The sequence below is a fragment of the Prunus mume genome, linkage group LG2, assembly GCF_029339155.1.
Source record: "Prunus mume cultivar Tortuosa linkage group LG2, ASM2933915v1, whole genome shotgun sequence".
Lineage (NCBI taxonomy): Eukaryota > Viridiplantae > Streptophyta > Magnoliopsida > Rosales > Rosaceae > Prunus > Prunus mume.
Window position 1 is genome coordinate 2,097,308 of NC_142699.1, and position 20,523 is coordinate 2,117,830.

The 20,523-nt window shown below is 35.7% G+C and overlaps 1 protein-coding gene across 5 annotated transcripts; it reads left to right on the forward strand.

Moving 5' to 3' along the window:
• The first annotated feature begins 245 nt into the window (after positions 1-245).
• On the forward strand, positions 246-19,993 carry ESP (separase). Of its 5 annotated transcripts, none has more exons than XM_016791437.2 (27): positions 252-1,004; positions 1,309-1,486; positions 1,571-1,675; positions 3,642-3,776; positions 3,861-4,315; positions 4,872-4,998; positions 5,140-5,265; positions 6,800-7,093; positions 8,494-8,610; positions 8,722-8,943; positions 9,074-9,184; positions 9,305-9,451; positions 9,571-9,939; positions 10,027-10,116; positions 10,265-10,525; positions 10,631-10,754; positions 10,876-11,700; positions 12,533-12,770; positions 14,309-14,411; positions 15,581-15,778; positions 16,252-16,298; positions 16,392-16,621; positions 16,712-16,964; positions 17,258-17,663; positions 18,372-18,611; positions 18,788-18,875; positions 19,005-19,993. In XM_016791437.2, the coding sequence occupies exons 1-27, from the start codon at positions 364-366 to the stop codon at positions 19,520-19,522; spliced, it is 6,648 nt and encodes a 2,215-aa protein (XP_016646923.2). In that variant the 5' UTR covers positions 252-363; the 3' UTR covers positions 19,523-19,993. The 5 variants fall into 5 exon arrangements, with proteins under 5 accessions (XP_088902066.1, XP_016646923.2, XP_088902063.1 ...); XM_089045937.1 differs by having other exon boundaries at positions 4,878-4,998; XM_089045938.1 differs by lacking the exon at positions 1,309-1,486 and having other exon boundaries at positions 1,571-1,670.
• Positions 19,994-20,523: the final 530 nt, after the last annotated feature.

Sequence of the window (20,523 nt, forward strand, 5' to 3'; positions counted from 1 at the left end):
CGATATTTCTATCAAAATTTCCTTATTTTTGAAATATTGATATTTCCGATACCATCGATATTTTAAAAGTTATAAAACTCAAAATTTTAAGATTGAAAAAAGTAAAATAAGAACATAAAAATGAACGTCCCAAGCCAACGGAGTTACGGAGTCAAGTGGGAATATATATTTCCCCTTTTGTTTTTTTGGCTTTTAATTTATTTTTCTTTTTTTTGAAATAAGCTCGAGGCGGGGCTCTCTTCGCGCCCTTGAGACCAAAACAGAAAACCCAGACATTTCATTCCTAAACGCCAAACCCCTTCGACCTATTAAAAAAAAATTTAAATTGCCAAATCCATCTCTCTCTAAACTCTCGTCACCGCCATGGACGAGACCTCCATCATTTCGAAGCTTGAAACCTCCTGCTCCAGCGGCCTTCATTCCCTCGTCTCCGACTACCTTCAGCCATTTACCCAACTCCAGAATCCCAAGAAAACCAAAAAAGCAACCAAATCCCAAGACCAGCAAACCCTTCTCCGCTCGCTTGCTAAGAAGTTCCTCCCCTTCCTCAACCGCACGCTATCCCTTCTCCCCAAACGCCTCGCCGGTTTCTCCAAGTTAGATGACGAATTTACCCTCGAACTCTTCGATATTTACAGGCTTTGCCTCGATTGCCTGGACTCCCTGTCCTCTGTGTTGTCCGGTACGCCCTACTCGTTTAACCTCCAGAGGGTTCGGATGGTGACATGCCTCGAGGCATGTGGGCGGTACAAGGATGCAGAGAACGAGGGGTTTAGGGTTTTGGATAGCCTTAAGGCGATTGAATTTGGATCAAACACACGGGTCAAATCAGACCGAAGATTTGTGCCAGACGTGGAGAAGGGGAGCGGTGATAAAGATTTGGGGTCTTTGGTAGGAGGAATTGTGGTGACGCTTGTGAGATGTGCGGGCATGAATCAAAGTAAGGATAGTGAGGTGTATAGGAGGGTGCTTTGTTTGGTTGAGGAGGTCATGCCGTGGTTCAGGTGAGTGAATTTGATATAATTTTCGGAGAATAATGTGTTTGGTTCCTGAAAAATAAGGGAAATGGGCATCTCCGAATTATAGCTACTTAATCATTTGTGGTCATTTGAATTATTACAACAGTTCTCTAGGTTTGCCGGCACAGTTTCACTGCCAAAATGCTAACTTGCTGGTTACTTTTTTAGAATTTGAAGCACTTGTTCAGAACCACCAAGAACATAAAATTTGCTTTAATAAAATTATTTATGACTTTAAGGCTATGATAAGTAGTTAACTGATTGGTATACGTGGTATCAAATTTTTTAGGGTATTAGACGCAAACACATATGAGAAGTTGCACAGGATGCTTGTGTCCTCTCTGAGTAAATGTACTCAATTTTTAGTAGGGGAGCTATCATTGTTTGAGGGAGATCTTGTGAAAATGTTCTGCCTTGTAACCATGACTGAGTATGCCAAGTCATCAATGAAAGATCAAATTTTCAAGGTAGCCTATGTTTGATTTTTCAGTTATGGTTTTATAGAAAAGTTCATGCTTTTATCTGATCAGTCTTTTCTCTTCTTCATGCAGTTTGCTCATCGGATCTGTTCATCTTTATTTTTGTTTCAAGAAGATAGATGCTTACTCATTGACATATTATTTTGCTTGTTGGACTTCCTTGTTGGTGAATGTAAGGTAACACTGTCAGAGTTAAATGTATATTTAAGATTGTAGAATGTGGTTTGACTAAGATGTCTGTGTTCATCAATCTTCAGTACCCATGTCAATGTTAATTTCAAAATATTTGCTTGAAGGCCGGGCCAGTTTCTATTAGATATTTTGACCCCTATTTCAACTGAATGGAAGTACAAAAGGCAGGAACATAATTAGTTGCTTTTCTCTGTAAGTCTTGAAATTTTTGATAACATATACTAAATAAGCTGAATAAGGTTATGTAAAAATATATTTGCATGCAGGTGATTATGCTATATCTTCTAGGTTCAAAGTGCTTTGCCCCTTTTGCAACCTACGATGTCTTGGGAATTGGACATCAAGCTCATGCAGCTTTTTTATTTGTTATGTTTTTCTCTGTTATATCTACCTCTTATGATTTTGAGGTGATGCCCCTTTCTGTTAGTTTTTTTGTTTTTTGTTTTTTGTTTTTTGTGTGGTTCTTTAACGGGCTCCATAGTTTTCTGGTTGTTAAGACTTTACATGTTCAATTACATTTTCTTTCCTTGTCCTTGTGCGAGATGAGGATTGATTATTTGTGGGAGAGCTTTAGCGCTTTAATTTGGGTTTTGGTGTCTTCAGTGTTCAGGGAGAGCTCATTTTCTGTTATGTTTCAAATTGGAATGCTGTTGTTTCTAAATGGTTTTTTTTGTTGCTGTCTTAGTTGTATCTTTATGTGATTTGTGTAGGCAGTTTTGGTTTTTGCCTTTTTCCTTTAGAGGGCATCTTGTCCTTGGTATTGCATTGTTGCTCTTCCTATCATAAAAAGCAAAAAAATCTTATGCTACTGTTTTTTCACTGAGCTTCTATTTTATTTTTGAAAGTTTTCATCAACTCTGAATTTTTGATTGTATCTAGTTTCTTTGGGTACGATCTCATTATTAGATTTTGTACACCAATTATCTTGATTGTCTAAATGATTCTCCCCAAGCATCCATATTGATCACTGTCCTCGGATTCTTTTTTTGTCCTATTCTTTCAAATTGCAAAACATACTCTCCTTTTCTTTGCTATGCACCAGTCCTTCCTCTTTTGATTCTGGTTTTCTGAGCATGGTTTAATTGCATACAAAGTTGCAAAAGCAATTGCAATCTGATGCTTAGGTACGTCATCAGAGACATGGTCAGTATATTTTTTAAAATTGGGCTCTGAATTGTTTTTTTCTGATCAGATTATGTCTTGGACGCACATAACTGTAGTACATTGCTAAATTGCTAAATAATTTTAAATTTTTGTGGGGTCGCAGGGACTCAAATGATTTTTAATATTTAGGTTAAAAATGATTTCTTGTTAATATCCTATTTTATCACCTTTGGTTTTTTTTTTGGGTGACATAGCATATGTGTTTTCCTAATTGAATTACAACATTACCATTATATAATAACATAATGAAATATATTTAACTGTTTTAGGGTTTTTTTTTTCCATTTCATTTTAATCTAAGGACAATGAAAATGGAAAAATATTAAAGCAATTATAGAAGACCAAGAATTTTTTTTTTGAGAGAAGAATATTATTTGTTTAATTGAAATGAGTTTGATATTATTTGTTGTTTGTTTAGACAATATAACAATCTATGTTGTCCTTTAAGCTAGATTTCCCACTTGTGTATGCCTTTTCATTTCTTTATTTGGACAAATATTTTTTCCTTAAGTGAATTATGACTGCAAAATGCAGTTTCTTGATTTTATTTTATTCCTTTTGTGCACCATTTCAGATCTTTTACTGAGTTACTGCTTGATGGAAAACCTTTTTATTTTTATTTTTGAATTGTATCTCATAACAAATCTTGCCTTGTACCTTAGATACAATTTACTTTCGGAGGTTATGCTGTATGTTAGCTTGAACTGTTTAGAGATAATTACTTAAGGATACAGAACTGAAATTAGTCAAATTAGTCAGAATGATCTGTAAAATTTTATTTTGGCAGGTTGATGTGGAAAATACAGGAAAAGAGTTTGTTGAACTTATTGCTTATTGTGCCAAGAAATGTCGAACTACAAATACAAATCTTTGCAGTATTATTGGGTCCCATTTAAATGAATTAGCGGGTGATTTCCATCAGGTATCTTATTTATGTAGTTTCCTCACATAAACTAGCACTATTTGAATTTGTATATTGGCATTTGAAATTCAACTTTTTGTGCAGGTTAGAACACCTTTTCATTTGATTCTGAGGCTTTATGCCTCTGGATTTCACTTTTTTGATCGCAGTATGAAGTCAAAAGCTGGTGATCTTAGATCCTCTGGAGGTGCAATTGGAATTTTGCATGATGATGGGGATGCAATGAATCGCTTGTCTGATTTGCTTGGTTTGTTGAGAAGTTATTTCCAAATTGGCTACAATGAAGACTCTGTATTATCCAATTTGCAGTTGATTTCGAAGAGTGCAGCCTCCATGAGTCAACTTCAGAGGAATAGAAAGGACTATATTCTGTCTTACTTTAACGCATTGAAATTCTTATGCCAGCCACTTACGGAGTTAGTAAATTCAGGAAAGAAAGATATTCTTACTGATAACGAAGCTGCTTCTGTTTCTACTGAACTGTGTGATATCCAGGGTGCTTTCAATCAGTTTTATGATGTTTTCGTTTTTTTTCAAACGTGAGTCAACAATACCGTTCAGTGGTTTCAGTATTTATTTTATTTTTGATAATATGGCAATTTGGAGGTAGTCTGTTTGAGGAGTTTTATGTTCTGTTGTGTCTTAGTTTGAAATTATTCTGGTTTTCCTTAAATAGATTTTTGTTTGCGTGCTAAATTCCTATACTTCGTTTGGGGAAGATATTGGTGGCTGAATGCTGACTGCTAAATGCCTACCCTCATGAGTCATGAATATGTTTTCGTTTTATGATAAAAATACAGAAGTCTTATTTCTTTGACTAGGACTTAGCAATTCACTTGTTTTGATGTATTCATTATTCTTATTTTCTTTACTTTCTGCTTAAGTGTAACATAGCAAGATAAATTACCCCTGAGAGTGATTTCCAAAGAACACATGCTTGTACCCTCACTTGAGTGTTATGTTAGGTGTGATGCTGAAGTTGCTTAGGTTTCTTGATTCATAATTTTGTAAGCCTTTTCCCTAAATACTGTCTCACAATATTTATATCCAGTTTATGTTTGTTATCAGGTTTCTCTGAAATATGTTTGTCTCTAGGTGCAGATGTACATATGAGGTGGATAGAGATGTATTTGATGACAGAGAAGTATTTGATGACAACAGCATCATTGGTGTCGCTTTGGCTTCTTTTACCCTCTCCATCAGAACAAAGCTTAACATACAGGTTCTCATTCTTATGATATGATACTGAAATGGCCCAGTTACTTATTTTCTCATAAGTTGACTCTTTATTTTCTTATAACTCTTGCACAACACAATCATTATCTGCTTAACTAGGTTCTCGGCTTGCGTTTTCTTATTTCAGAAGAGTGTGCAAATACTTGAAAATGTCATCACCAGTGATTGGATTCAACCTAATGGTCTGAAGCATCTATATGTCTCTCTCTACAATACCGGTGTACTTTTCTACAGAAACAAGGAATTAAAAGAGGTATTCTTTTACAGAGTGATATATTTATGATTGGGATGGCATATGATGTAGTATGACAAGCATTGTTTTTAGTCTATAATGATGTTGAATTCTATGATCTTCTACTTGTTTGCTTTATTGTACTTGGCTCTGTAACTGCTTTCATGTCTTGAATAAATTATTTCTACACATCCGTTTTCAACATTGAACTATTTATAGTGTGAAGTTGCATTTTCTATGGACAATCATTTTATAAAAGTAGCTTTATAGCTTATTTTGCTTCTACATTTCTTCAGAATTATTTTGTTTTAAGTTCCTGGGATAATACCAAGGCTGGGTTTGAGGTTCCCTATTAGATAAATTTGGCCTTTTCTTCTTTTACATTGCGTTTGGTAATGGAAGATAATAAATTTGGGAGAAAAGAAAAGAGATATTTACTTTCCCTTATGTTTGAATAGGTAGAAGAGAAACCGAGAGAAATGTTAAATCGAGGACATTTTTGAAAAACCAAAGCAAAACACAAATCTCATTTTCTTTCCAAAGCTCTCCTCTTTTGCAGAGAATATAAGAGTGCGTTAGGAGACGGAGATTCCAAAGGTCTCATCTCTTGTCTCCATTTCTCTCCAAATTTGATTATCCAAATGAGAGAAAATTCTCTCCATTTTTCGTCCTTGCAAAGGATCAGCCAAATCGGAAACACTATGTTTGTTCATCATTGAATGGAGACTTAAGAGTAGACGGTTCAGATCGTTGAACAACAATGCAGGGTGGGCCACACGTAGTGTCCCTCAAATAAAACTAGGAGATGATATAATGTATTGCCTCTTTGTTTTAACTCAAACGCAATTGATAAGGGAATAAAGTAAAGTTAGCAATTTTTCTCTGTGCCCTTGTTTTGAAAATTGGATGCTAGAGGGATTTAATACCCATACTAGATGTTTCAGACCTGAAGTATAGGATAAAGCCCAATGTTATATTTCAAGCTCTGAGTTGAATATTTACATTTGCACTTTCACTTGGGTTGGATAGAGTGATTTATTTCTCATGAACTAAATTTTTTTTATCTTTTGAATTTAGCCATGTAAAGACTTGAGGCTCTTGGTATATTTGAATATGATGATTAATTAAACCAGCTTCATTGTTGCCAATGAAGGAAGGAAACTATCTGATGATTTTTAATGGTTCTTTTTGTTCCTGATCTTGTTCCTGTAAATATCCCTTTGTACAGGGATAGTTGTTTTTCTTCAATCAGGGATAGTTATTTTTCTTCAATCTCATCGGATTGAAATGCAGCTGTTTTTTTTTGGTTTCATTGTTCTGTGTATTCTTGTTATGGATGTTGTAGCTGTATCTGGTTCTGTAATTGGTGTAGGCAGGTTTTTAGTTGTTTAGGCTCAGTGGAGGATATCTTGTCCACTATCCTATATTTATCTTTTCATTTTATGAAATCTAGTTTCCTATAAAAAGAGAAAAAAACTTTCCAGAAAGCAATTTTGTACTTTAGATTTCTTTTTGAGACCTTTGTTTTGCTTAACTTTGTAAAGTACCTCTGCAGGCATCAGAGGCATTGAAGTTTTGTTGTAAAGCATCATGGACTTGTGTTATACGTGTTTGTGAGATGTTTGCATACAAAATAAAGGTGCCCCAGGTTGATCTGTCAGAAGATGCTATTGTAGATTTCTTTGATGAGTGCTGTAAGAGAAGTGCTTTTCTTTTGGATGTTCTTAATCAATTGCAAAGTCACGATGTGAAAAGAACTATATTAGAGAGCTTTGAAAATTGGTCCATTGCCGCAAATTTGTTTCAGAGGCTGCCAGGTCCGTTGTCTTTGGTGAAGCAGTGGGTTAAGGTATCATCCTAGAGATTCCTTCACACTTTTTTTTTGAAAGAAACATAAATTTTATTAAATAACTTTTAACATACAAAATGAACACAGGACTGACAACCAACAAGGGAACATTGAATTTCCAATTATTACACCCAAAAAAACGAAAACCAATCTAAAAGCCAGCTGCCTTCCATTCTAATAGAATATCAGAAAAAAGAGTTCCTTAAGTCTCCAGATACAGATGCCCAAAATGATGACCAAATCTGACATTATCCCAAAGTTCCTCCACCCCACCCCCACTATAATCTGAAAGATCCTTATATTTCTCTGCATCCAAATAACCCACAACAGAGCTGGCACACTGCATCCCCGTAAATTTGGCCCTCTTCTCTTCACAAAACGCCACATGTTTAAGAATTGAATTTTTGTTTCCAATAAGAAAGATACATTCGTTGATTAAAAGAATACACCAAAACAGAGGAAAATATTTCCACTGCAATAAAATGATCTTCTCCTACCAGTAGCTAGGAAACATAATCCAAGCAAAATTACATCCAGAGCAAGGATCTAGGAAACAGTAGCTCTCCAATTTGATAAAATCAGACAGAACGAACTGCCCCTAAACTCTGAAAATACTGAAGCCTATAAGGATTCCCAAAATTGAACTCTCGTGTACAAGTATTCCTTCTCTCCTCTCACAACGTTAAACATCCTGCTAGCGCACTCCATCCAAATTACCCAGAAAACAGCCATTACAGCACATGTCCATACCCTGTCAGTCCCCTTGTGCTTTTCACACAACAAGGAGTAACTTCCCCTTGGAATTATCCAGCTCACCTGAGCCTTCCAAAACAATTTCAACCACAATCTCAATCCCACTGAGCAGTGAATAAACACATGATCAAATGATTGAAACCTCCCCTTCCTCTTTACACATAATGTCCGAATGAGCAGAGATGCATGCCACTCTCGAGCATATGATAGGTATTGACCACTGCATGGGCAACTAACCATGCTAAAATCTTATCCTCCGGAGGAGCCTTGGTTCTCTAGATTATCCCATAAGGTTGAACCTCAGGAATATCAACACGATCACACAATTATCTAAAATATGACTAGCACAGCAAAAAATAAAAAATCCTGAATGTTCCAGCCTCCACGATCTTGAATAAGGTCTTGCAAGCACCAACCTCAAAGTCATTTAAATTTTTATTGAAACCAAAATTCTAGCTCAATTGCACAAGTTGCTATAGATGCATTATGATGATTGGATAAATTAGTCAAATGTGGAAACATGTCTTTCAATAGGGATTCTCCTACCTAAATATCTACACAAAATCTCACCTTAATCATCTTAAAGTTTTCGTGATGTGTCCACTTATCATGCTGTTTCTGGTACCGCATTTTGATGCCATATCTAGATGGAATGTAAACGTTACAAGAATGTGGATGTCGAGGATGATGCTCCTACCTTATACAGTTTGCTACTGTCTTCTAAGAAAGTAACAAAGAAGACAATCGAAATTGTCTTGGAGCAGGTTGGAACTCTTTGTGGTTTTCTTTTCAGTTGGAATTAATATTTGTCCATAGACTGTAGGTTGCACATGTTAATTTCTCTCCCTTCTACATTTCCATCTTGAATTTTTTAGGAACTTCTTGCATATGAGGAAATGAATGATGTGAATCCTGAGTTTTGTCAGAAAATGCAAATGAAAATTATAGATATTGTACTGCAATACGTGCATGTCACACCAGATAGTTGGATACAAAAATCAAGAATTTTATTGAGAAAGGGAAGAGCATTAAGGCTTTCTGGCATCAGCGGTCTGAAGGGCTGTATTCAGTGTTTATCAGATGCAATATCTTCACTTGTAAGTCAATTTAGATTTTAGATTGTTTTTTGTTTGCTTTTTCGAATTTTAATAGCCCACCTTTAAAGGGTTACCCTTTGATTGTTTTGAAGTTTGGTTTCTGACTGACATGCATAAGTTACTGTAACAGAATGAGATGTATGATGAAACCTATATCCATGAAATTTCTCCTTGCCATCAGTTAGCTGTGGCATATTGCTTACGCGCACTTTGTACCCAAGAAGCTGAACCCAACTCAAAGGTGCTAATGCTTAAAATCTATTTTCCCAAACTTATAAAATCTTTTTATAAGTTTGTATTTCATTGAATTTTACAATTTTGTCTAATTTTATGATTTGGGTTTGTTATGACTCATGAGCAGCAAGTGCTTGAAGATATCAGTTCTGCCATTAATTTATGGTTGGGCATTTCTACTCCAAATAATTGTTCTCCAGATGACAAGTGCTCTATGGTGTCAGAAAATATTATGTTGCTGCTTTACAATGTTATTGATTTGTTATCCATCAAGGTCTGTCTTTTGATCTTCTTGGGTGCTGTACTATTTTTTTTTTTTTTTTTTGTGGAAAAGCATCAATGAATAATTCAATTTGGGGTTTTGACGTGGTATTACTCTTAACATGTCTTCAGGGTTGCATGGACTTTCACAATGATATACATAGGCTTATGATTAGATTATTTAAATGGAGGAATGTCCCATTAGAGAAGTGTGTGGCCAGATTGTGGGAATGTAGAAGGATTAGCCATGGCCTTTGTGCTTCACCTGTGAATGAGGCATTCATCATGAACTTATCAGATCATTGTGGTGAAAATTCAAAGTCTATTGAGTTTTGGGTAGATTGTCTGAAAGGATCCAAACCACTTCTATTAGCGTTCCAATATAATTTCTCATCTGTGTCTCCAAACTTTCCTCGGGGCTCATGCAATTATGAAAGCTCATTTCGATCGGATATCACAATTGATGAAGTTAAGGAAGCTGCTTTTGAACTTATTTCAAGTGTAAGTTCATCTCAAGTTGCCACCATGAACTCTTATGCCTTAATGATGCACATTAATACACTTATATATTTGTTACTCTTCTTATAGGTTCCTGTATCGAGTTCGTCTGCTTACATAGCTGGATATCTCTACTATGATTTATGTGAAAGACTTGTTTCAAATGGAAGGTTAATTGAGGTAATTTGCATTTATTTAATCTTATTTTGTTAAATGTTTATAATTTATTTTCCAGTGTGAGTAAATAGATATTGAGATGCTTTTATGCATTTAAACATGGGAATTTCTGCTTGATGATCTTGTGTTCATCTCTGTTAATACTCTTTAGGCTCTGTCATATGCAAAGGAAGCTTACCAGTTGCGTGCTAAACTATTTAGAGAGAAATTTATGTACTCTGCTGAACAGTCCAAAACGTGCAATGAAGCTGGGGGTAGCGGTGAGAAGTTAACATATCATATTCAGGATATGCATATGCACATATCAGTTGCTAGGGAATTTTGGTCCTTTGATGCTAGTCTTTGTGACTTGGAATGTTGTTATCTGAGTCCGTGGAATGTGCTTCAATGTTATCTTGAAAGCACTCTTCAGGTTTTTCTTCCTCTTTCTGTCCATACTTTTAATTTAAAAATTCAAGACTGGACCTATCTTTTATGAAGACGGGATCTGAATTTCAATCTCTCATATAACCTGCAGGTAGGGGTTATCCATGAAATAATTGGAAACAGAGCTGAGGCCGAAGGTTTTCTACAATTGGGAAAAGCTATTTCCTGCTCACAAAGCTTGCCACTATTTATAATTGTTTTTTCTACTGTATTGGGTATAGCAAAAACTTATTTTTCTTTTTTGTTCCATTGTCTCACAATTATTTCTTCATTCACTTCTGGGTTCAAAAGACGTGATAATTGGCTAACTGACATTTCAATTTTGAATGTCTTTAGGAAAGCTGTACCACAAGCAGCAGCTTTGGGATTTTGCCGAAAAGGAACTTCAAAGTACGAAGCAATATTTGGGGGCTAGCAGCACAGATCTTTCTTGCTTGAAGTGCAGATTAATGCTGGAAGCAACTGTGAATCAGAATCTTGGTGATTTATTCCAAAGCATGTTTTATAACACAAGGAATACATCTTTAGAGAAATTATATCTTGCTGAAAACCTGTACAAATCAGCAATAGCCAAGCTTAATCTTTCTGAGTGGAAAAATTCAGTTAGTTGTCCTGAAAAAGAGTGTGTTGAAAGCACAAGGCTTCGGAAAACTATTCTTAAAGATGTTGGATCTTGTGTTAGCAGTACATTTACACATTCTGAAGAAAATCAGCAGGATATTGGGAAACCCACTAAGGAGGGGCTGAAAGGCAAGAAGGAAGTTAAAAAGTGTAAAAACACTAACAATGCATCAAAACCGGTGGTGAAGGATCAAGGCACAGTACCTGAGTATAATTTGAGGTCAACTCGGTCAAGATATCAATCTTCTCAAAACCAAAGTGTAAGTGGTACTGGTGTTGTCCAAGTTGGTCATTCAAAACAACTGAAAGGCAATAGCAAGTGTGATTGTCCTGATACTTTCAGGAAGAGGGAATTTCTTTTGGATTTAAAAAGTTGTGAGGTTGCTTTTGGGTGTGATGTAACATGCATTTGCGACAAAATGAGTTGTTGGCAGTGTCTTCCCGTGGAAGTTTTGGAATCTGGTTTAGTTAAAAATTTAGTTGATTTGAAGTGGGAGTTTGTACGCAGGCGCCTGTCACTCAGGCTTCTCACAGGATTAGGTACAGTATAGCTGTATGTTATTACCCTTTATGTTTTATATCTGCATGTGCACACAGTTGATACATGTCTAGTGGGTTAACTTCTATTTGCACTCTGATAGTTACTCAGTAAACTTATCTTGTGATGACATTTTTTGCTACTATTTTCCCCTTAAGAAAATTACTTTTCAAGACAAATATTTAAAAAATTGAAAGAACATTGAAGCGATGGCCTGCCTCATCAGCCAAAACCAATCCCGCCTCACGTGTGTTGCCCTTTGGTGAGGCCAGAGCTGATGGGGCTGGTCATGGTGCTTGTACTAGTAGCATGGGCTGAGGTGGCCGCGGTTGTGGTCATGCCCATTGGAAAAACGAAACAGCACTTATCATGGGCATTTGTTGGAACTATGAAAGATTTTGTCAGCAAAAGTAAAAGCTTTTACTTTGTATAGATTGTGATGTGAATTTACTGTTCATCAATTTTATGTGTGTAAATAGAATTACTTATCAGTACCCGTTTATTTTATGTGCTTAATTTTGATTTTAAGAGGTCAGAGATCAGGGCCACAGAAGAAACTGAGGTTCAGGGATTTTTAAGATTGTGGTTTCTTCTGCAGGAAATTATCCTATCATCTTCATTTGTATTATTAAAAGTTTAATTAGTATTACAGTTTCTTTCTTTTGAATTGGCAAATCTGTCATGATTCCAGACATAGTTTTGTTCTTTCATTTCGTTCTTGCAAGTGATGGCTAAACCATGAGATCCAATGTATATGAAACTTCATTTTGTGTTTTCCTTTATATTCTTTTTTGTTGCCTTTGTAAATTTAGTGACATCTTTACCATTTTTCAGGAAAATGCTTGGAGAGTCGTGGTCAAATTCATGAAACACATGAAATTATGTTGCAAACCGTATCAATCTTGGTCAGCCGAAACGCATTTTGTCATATTACCTCATCTGCTTCATTGACTTCCTTTCTCAATTTAATGGGAAAGGAGATCCCAGGGGATGTCTTCAGTGTTGAACGGGCAGAAGTACTGTTGAATATAAGTTGGTTGTCTTTGAAGAGTTACTGTTCTAAGGAAACCAGGTAATCTTGACAGCAGGTTCTTATTTTTGTTTATGCATGTTTCTATTCACATCTTAACTCCTTGCAGTTCTCTAGAACTGTAAAATTTAATAATTTTGAGAAGTATAGTAATGGTACAAATATTAACCAGGGCAACTGTACTTCAATTGTAAATAATTATTCATGACTGTCCTTTTTCTTTTCCCAGTGCTCAAAATTCGCCATGTACCATTTTCTATTACTAAGGATTCATAGATTATAGTTTACCTTGTTTTTGCTTGTAAACTTACGTGCCATACATTGAGCTTTTAATCATTTGTAAAATGTTTTCCCATCTTCCATACTAAGGTGTGGCTTGCAGGCTGCTACTTGGCTTGTCACTTTGGATTTCTCGAATTTGGAAATGAACCAAAGAACATAGGGTTTACGAGAACATGCTAAAATTAACAAAAAATAAAGTGCAATTTTGTTTTTCTGGAAGGACTGAAAAGGAAACGAAATCATAAAGGCCTTAGTGTGGGATAAGGCCAAATGCTTCTTCTAACTTCTAACAGAGGAGGATCTTCTCATTTGACAGGGGATATCAGACACTTCCTCCTTTGTATAAAAGAGATGATAATGCCTTCTTTTTTTAGGATAATCTGCCACCTCTTTGTAGTGTGCCTATAATTATGTTGGTTCATAAAATTGCAGCAAACAATGTAAAGTCTAAAGATCAGTAGAAATTGCATTGCTTTCAGTAAAAATAGATCTGAAATTGTCTCTAGGTGGTGTAGGAAATACAGCTGCTGTGGATAGTGACAGAAATCGTAGGCAATTTGTTTTGTCTATATCTCTTTCTCTCTCTCTAAAATTCTGAATAGTTTCTAAATTGGGGTAAGTTTCTGTAAGTTTAGGAGTTTTAGTGGTAGTTGAAAGGCGTTTTAGGAACATAAATAAATAGAAAATCCTGAGTTGGTTGCAGAAATACTGATTTCGACAAAGTCAAAGGACTCAAATCACAGCTGAAAAGCTTAAAATTTTAATTAAAGAATCAGGGTGACCAAAGAACAAAGTCTACTTTATTGCTTCTCTTAAGAGTGGAATGGGAATTGGACCAAATGCTATGAAAAAAATGAGCTTGATTTACATTGATACAGTAATAATAAAAAAATGCTAAGATTGCCACAATTGGTATCATTTGTCTGAAGCCGCTTTATTTTTAAACTCTTAATAATTTAGCAAAAGGGAAGTGACATTAAAATGTCAACGTACGTGATAGAACGTCCTCGTGATTCAGCATATTGCTTGCTTTCTTGTATGATGCTTTTGCGCTGGAAAATTGTTCTAGTAGCTAGCTTTGAGAAATTATTCCTTTTTACTGTGGAATATGGGCTGTAACTATATATAGGTACCGATGTAGAGACCCAAGATTGAATATTCAATTAACAGGAAGTCACATAATGACATGCAAAGGTCAACATAATTGCATTTTTCAGAGTTTTAATTTTGCTAATTGCTGTTTCCTAGCCATAATAACTTCATGTGTTCTTCTCTTTCTGGATTTTTACATTCACCAGGATTATTTGCTCCGATCTGCCTCGTATTGAGCTACCAAAACTAGTGTCTTGGTTGATGCTAGCCTTTGTTCTCTGCCGTGACGTTCCTGTACTTTTTCAGAAGGTCAAACCTTTCTTTCTCTTTTATGGCCTTGGTTGATGCTAGGCTTGGTTTTTCATTTATATTCCTTGAAAGTCTTTTCATCTTATTGGGTTTAGTATTATCAGTTATATATTATACTCCATGTGTTAGTGAGTTGTTAATGGATTTTCTTGTGATGTTTTAAGGCATGTGTCATGGGATGATTTTAATGAGTAAATGATGACCCCTTGAACACCATTTCTCTTTTATAGGTTCTTCAAGAAAGTAGTTGAAGTTCACATTATACTTTATTAGTCTCTAAAATTTGCTTGAAAATACAAAACCTTGTTTTGTAAGGCTCCCCCCTTTTTTTTCTTTCAAGAAACCATCTTTTCCAACTCAAGTAATTCTAGCTCTTTTTGAAAGGCACGACATTGTCATACTGAGGGCAAAGTACACGACGTGGTGTCGGTATGAACCCTGGTTTTCAAATGTTAAAGGGTCATCTGTTGTCACTTTGGATTGCATAGTCTAATGCAGTTGGGGTTTTTTGTTTATTGAAAAGGAAACCTATGTTATGGTTGTTTAAGGGGGTGCTTTAAATAATTTAAGCCTTGACTAGTGACTTCTCTTTTTTCTTTTTAGAGGAATGCTAGGGAGCCACTGAACATCTGACCTAGGTTCATATATCCTGTGTTTGTAACTGGACACTAAGATTTAAGAGGATCTTGTGGTATGATTCTTTTAAAATATGAGTTGTAGGTCTGGGGCCAGGTCGTATTGGTTGTTTAAAACTGATCTTTCTTGTCGGTATATGAGTGATATGGTAAGTTCTGTAGTATTTTCTGAATTCTGTAAACATGGCAAAAGATCACTGATGGCTTTTTGTTGGTACATGACTTAAGTTCATTAGTGTTGTTTTTAATTCAAATATGAGTAATGGTTGTTTGTGCTGTTGTATGGAGAGCTGGCTTGTATGTTGTAGACAGTTTTGACACTTGGATTTGTTTCATAATTTGTGTAAGAAAATAATTCGGCATTTAACTGGGATTGTTATGGATTTGAGTTTATTCTATAACAACTGCAAACATCTTCTTCCGCTGTTTTTTATCTTTATTTTTAATTTTTAATATTTTAGCTTTTATTTTCCTTTTCTTTGTTTTCCATGCCATTGCCATTAATGAAACTGATTGAGTTTTGGTGCTCCACAGGTTTCCAGATTGCTTGCTGCTATATTTTTACTTTCCGCCTCTAGTGAGCGTTTTTCTTTGTCATCTTCTTCTAAAACTCTCTGCAATAACCATTGGGCTTCTTATTTTCATCAAGCTTCACTTGGCACTCATCTTAGTTACCAATTTTTCTCAAATGTATCTGACATATGTAACGTTCAACACCTTGTAAATGCTGAGGTATGTTTATTCACTGTAATTCTGTTTATTTAGTGTATTTCTACAAGCAACTTATCAAACTACATAGTGCTAATCAATTTATTGGAGAGATTTGGAATTTGGGGGATTATATCCATTACCTTGAATGTGGATTATAGCTCCCAAGAGCAAATAGTGTTTTTCGTTTTATTGACCTTTGATCTGTTCTGGGGCAATGATGAACAACTTTTGTTACCACTCCAATATCTTGTGTAGTTGTGAACTGAACCATCATTTGGATATTTACTTCCCTACCGTTTAATGCATGCTGCCATTGCTCTTTAATTGGTTTTAAAGTTTTCTAATCTTTATACTTTGTTCTGCCGATTAGCATTTTAATACTCCCAGCATCCAGATTGTTGTATTTACAAGCTGGCTAAATGTTTTTTTTTTTTTTTCCGTTTTATTTGACACATACTAATAAGTTGTAAAAAATTTATTTTCGGGGTTCACAGGTTACTGGCTCAACTTGCATGGGATCAGAAAAAAATAATTTACTCAGGTTGTGCTTGTCACTTTACAAAATATATTTAATCATTGATGAACCATTCTAACTTGTTTTTCTTAAACTTATTTTCTTCTTACCTTGATGCAGGCTTGCACCTGAGTCTATTCAAGATCTTGAAGAGTTTGTAACAATATTTTTTGCAGGCCTTCCTTGCACAACAATCATCTGTATAAGTTTGCTTGCAGGCCCTTATGTTAGTTTGTTAGAAGAACTATTCCCCGTTCCTTCTTGTGTTCATGCATGGATTCTGGTATCACGCCTGAACTCTAAGAGTCAACCTATCGTTATGCTGCTGCCAGTGGATTCAGTATTAGAAGGTAATTTGTTTGTGTAGGCATGAAATTTCAAAATTTGTAGCATGTCTTGTACAAATTAAAACTTAATACACAGTTAAATAATATGCACAGGTTCTGCAAAAGATTCAGATGATGTTGCGAATTCTGGTTCTGGTAGCTTTTCTGAAAGAAAGGATACTGGAAAGTGTTGGCACTGTCCATGGGGTTTCACTGTGGTTGACAAGGTAGCTCCAGAATTTAGGTTGATATTGGAGGAGAGTTTTTTGTCAGCTTCATTAATTTTTGAAGAAGATACAAAAAGAGCTTGGACATTCTGGTGGATGTGGAGACAGAAGCTTGATCTTCGCCTTGGTAAATTGCTGAAGTAGGTTAACTCTTTTTCCTCCCTTTGTTTGCAAACTTCCATGGGTCTTTGTTTGCTGCTCAGCATTCGTGTCCATTTATCTCAACCAATCTAATTTATTTTTATTAGGTTTAGTTGAGATAATAAATGACACTAGCTTTGGGTTTTCAATTTATATTTTCTATTAATGCTGTAGAATGTTTATGAAGGTGGCATTCTGCACTTTGTCTTATGTCTTTAACTTTAGCAATCGGTTTTCAATTTGAAAACTATATGTCAATTGGCTATGATGATCTCACGTCTTCTTGCACCAGGAACTTGGAAGATTCATGGTTTGGTCCTTGGAGATGTGTGCTTCTGGGAGAATGGTCAAACTGCAAGCAGCTGGACTTGGTTCATAAGAAGCTGGTGCGGGATTTGAAATCTAAGTGCAAAGTGGACATAGATGAGAGTCTTCTCAAAGTCATTCTTGGGGGTTCCAAATATGCCTTTGAAGGAGGTGCATATGTTTCACAGCTTTGTTTTAAGAAAGGTTGCTATATTGGTAAAGCTGGATGTTCTGAGGAAGAGAAGTGTTTGACATCACCTGATGAATCTAATGGTATTGAGAAACAGTCTGAGTTGGCCTTCCAACTAATACATGAAGCAGTAAATGAGCTTGAAGGGCTATGTTCTGTAAATAGGGAGCCAATAATTCTAGTGCTGGACTTCGAGGTGCAGGTATGTGTTTGGTTCCTCTCTTTTCTCCTCATATTTACAGATGTTTAGCTTCCAAAGTTAGTTTCACCTAAACCTAAAAGAAATATTAAAAGACTCGTCAAACATCAAAAACTCATTGAATATGAAAGGTTCTTTAACAATAGGAGATTCCTAGAAGTCTTAAAGAGATTGTGTGTTCCTACTCAAATAAATAAGTTCTTAAGAGCATTTGACCCAAATATATTCTCTTCAAACTTGGAAGTAACTTTTGGATTGACTCTTTTACTTATTTATTTTCTGATTCTTGCACTACATGGATATTTTATTTTAGACCCAGAAGGCTTTATTGTTGGAGTTGGCTCAATGGGTTTAGTCTTGCGCTTCCAAAGAGAATACAGTTATTTTCTCACCAAGCTGTAGATATTGCATCGCATATGTTGTTAAGTCATTAATCATGCTAGAATTACAGTGATTAACCCTTGGAAACCGCTAAGCTATCTTCAGTCTCTTAAAAGCCTGTCCTAGATCATTGTAGCTGTGTGGAACATATAATGAGCGTTTCAACTCAAGAAAATGCTCTAGTTGTTTAATTGCCTTTTTGTAATCCATGGTCAACATACATAGCTTATTCCTTCTTGCTAACAGGAAGTTTTAGCAATTCAAGAGTACTTGATACCTTTCCATTTTTTCAATACACCTATTATCATTTAAACAAGCTGATTATAACAGATGCTTCCTTGGGAGAATTTACCAATACTAAGAAACCAGGAGGTTTATCGCATGCCTTCTGTTGGGAGCATCTCTTCAACACTGGAGAAGAACTACCACCATCAAGATCAAGTTGCGAATAATATTACTGCATTCCCTTTGATAGATCCATTGGATTCATTTTATCTCCTGAACCCCAGTGGTGATCTAGGTACCACGCAAATCGAATTTGAGAAGTGGTTTAGAGATCAAAATTTGGAGGTAATATCCTGGTTTCTGTTTCTGTTCAGGAAAATATTGATGCAAAAAATTTGCCAGAATTTAAGTAGAATAGAAGTGCAAAAGTTGGAATCTCTCTCTCTCTCTCTCTCTCTCTCTCTCTCTCTCTCTCATGTTACCCACAAGCATAGTAATCTTACATTTGAATACCTGCACAGGGGAAAGCTGGATGTGCACCCCCAGCTGAAGAATTGGCAGTGGCCTTGAAAAGCCATGATCTCTTTATATATTTTGGCCATGGAAGTGGTATGTTTGATTATACTTATTTATATTGTTTGTGTTTGTTCCACTTATGTTACTTGCCTTATTATTTGAGCAAAAAAGGTTTTCCAAGCATCAAACTGAACATTTGTTTCTGCATGTCTTGTGCTACAGGGGTACAATATATCCCTATGCATCAAATTCAGAGACTGGAAAACTGTGCCGCTACTCTTCTGATGGGATGTAGTAGTGGTTCCCTGAAACTGAATGGGTGTTATATTCCACATGGTCCCCCACTTTCTTATCTGCTAGCTGGTTCTCCTGTCATTGTTGCAAACTTATGGGAAGTGACGGATAAGGATATTAACCGATTTGCGAAGGCCATGCTTGACAGTTGGCTAAAAGAACGATGGAGTCCCTCTGAGGGCTGTGTCGAATGCAAAGTAGCAGAAGAATTTGAAGCCATGAGCATTAGGGGCCGTAAAGGTAATGCCAAGAAGAAAGTATCAAAGAAGAAATTGCCTGAAGCTTGCGAGAGCAGCAATCCCCCAATTAAGATTTCTTGTGATCATAAGCCGAAGATTGGATCATTCATGAGTCAAGCTCGCGAAGCTTGCAGTCTTCCTTTCTTGACTGGAGCATCACCAGTATGTTATGGTGTTCCAACAGGCATAAGGAAAAAAGATTTGTAGCACCATCATGTGGAAATGTGGCATGCTCTCCAAGTTCATCAATTTTGGTTTTTAAGTTTCTAGTGTCCAATTTTGGCAAAGCAATTGTTGGAAACCTTTGGTCCGTGTTCTAGCAATAACCAACATGTGGTCTAATACACATGTTGATGTTCACTAAGTTCCTGAAGTTTCCCACATTTTATTCCGTGTAATGTGGCCTTTTTTTTCTGCCACTTTTAGCATAGTCTGGGAATGCAGGTTAAATGTGCAGTGTAAATGGATAATGGAAACTGTATATAGTTTTTCTTTCTTAGTGCCATTTGTTGTATTGTAAAACTTTTAGACCACTGATAGAGAAATGATCATTGTTAATTCAACAATTTCCACTGCTACATCAGATGCAGTAACTTGTAGAAAGTCTTTACCCTATTTTATTGGTTTTTATGATATATGGAATTTAAATACTTATGTTTTCCTTTTGTTACATAATAATTTCTAGAATATATATGGAATTTAAATAGTTATGTTTTCTTTTTGTTACATAAGAATAGATTGAACCCTTGATGTGTCTTAATCCTAGCTTATTTTCCTACCCTCTCACCCCACCTTGAGTTAAACCCGACGAAAAACATCAATGTATTGCCTGGTGATTATTTAAAAATCAGATGAGTAAATTTTTTGAGATAAACAATAATTGAAGTAGCTATCTGTTTTGTATGGTTTGGTTGGTGTTTTAAATTTTTCTTATAAATATTTTAAAATTCAAATTTTTAGTACAAGCAATTGGGAGAGAGGGTTTTAGACAAATATTCATTGGATGCACATAGATGGAGGTAAGAAGAGCTCATCCAAATGAGCTATATCCTAATGGCAGTTTGGTTTGGGGTTTAAGTTTTGGTTTTGCTCACTCCTTAACATATTTTGCAGATACTAAACTAGAAGTCTAGGACTTGAGATGAACTTGGCATGTCTGTAGAATGTGTTGTGTAGAATGTGTAGTGGGCATAAACTTGGCATGTCTT

What these genes read in the sequence shown, in the direction of transcription:
- ESP (XM_016791437.2), top strand. Translation starts at nt 364, where the DNA reads ATGGACGAGACCTCCATCATTTCGAAGCTTGAAACCTCCTGCTCCAGC. An exon ending in GAACAAAGCTTAACATACAG is followed by an intron (nt 4,999 to 5,139) that starts GTTCTCATTCTT and finishes TTCTTATTTCAG; the next exon opens with AAGAGTGTGCAAATACTTGA. An exon ending in CAGGCTTCTCACAGGATTAG is followed by an intron (nt 11,701 to 12,532) that starts GTACAGTATAGC and finishes ACCATTTTTCAG; the next exon opens with GAAAATGCTTGGAGAGTCGT.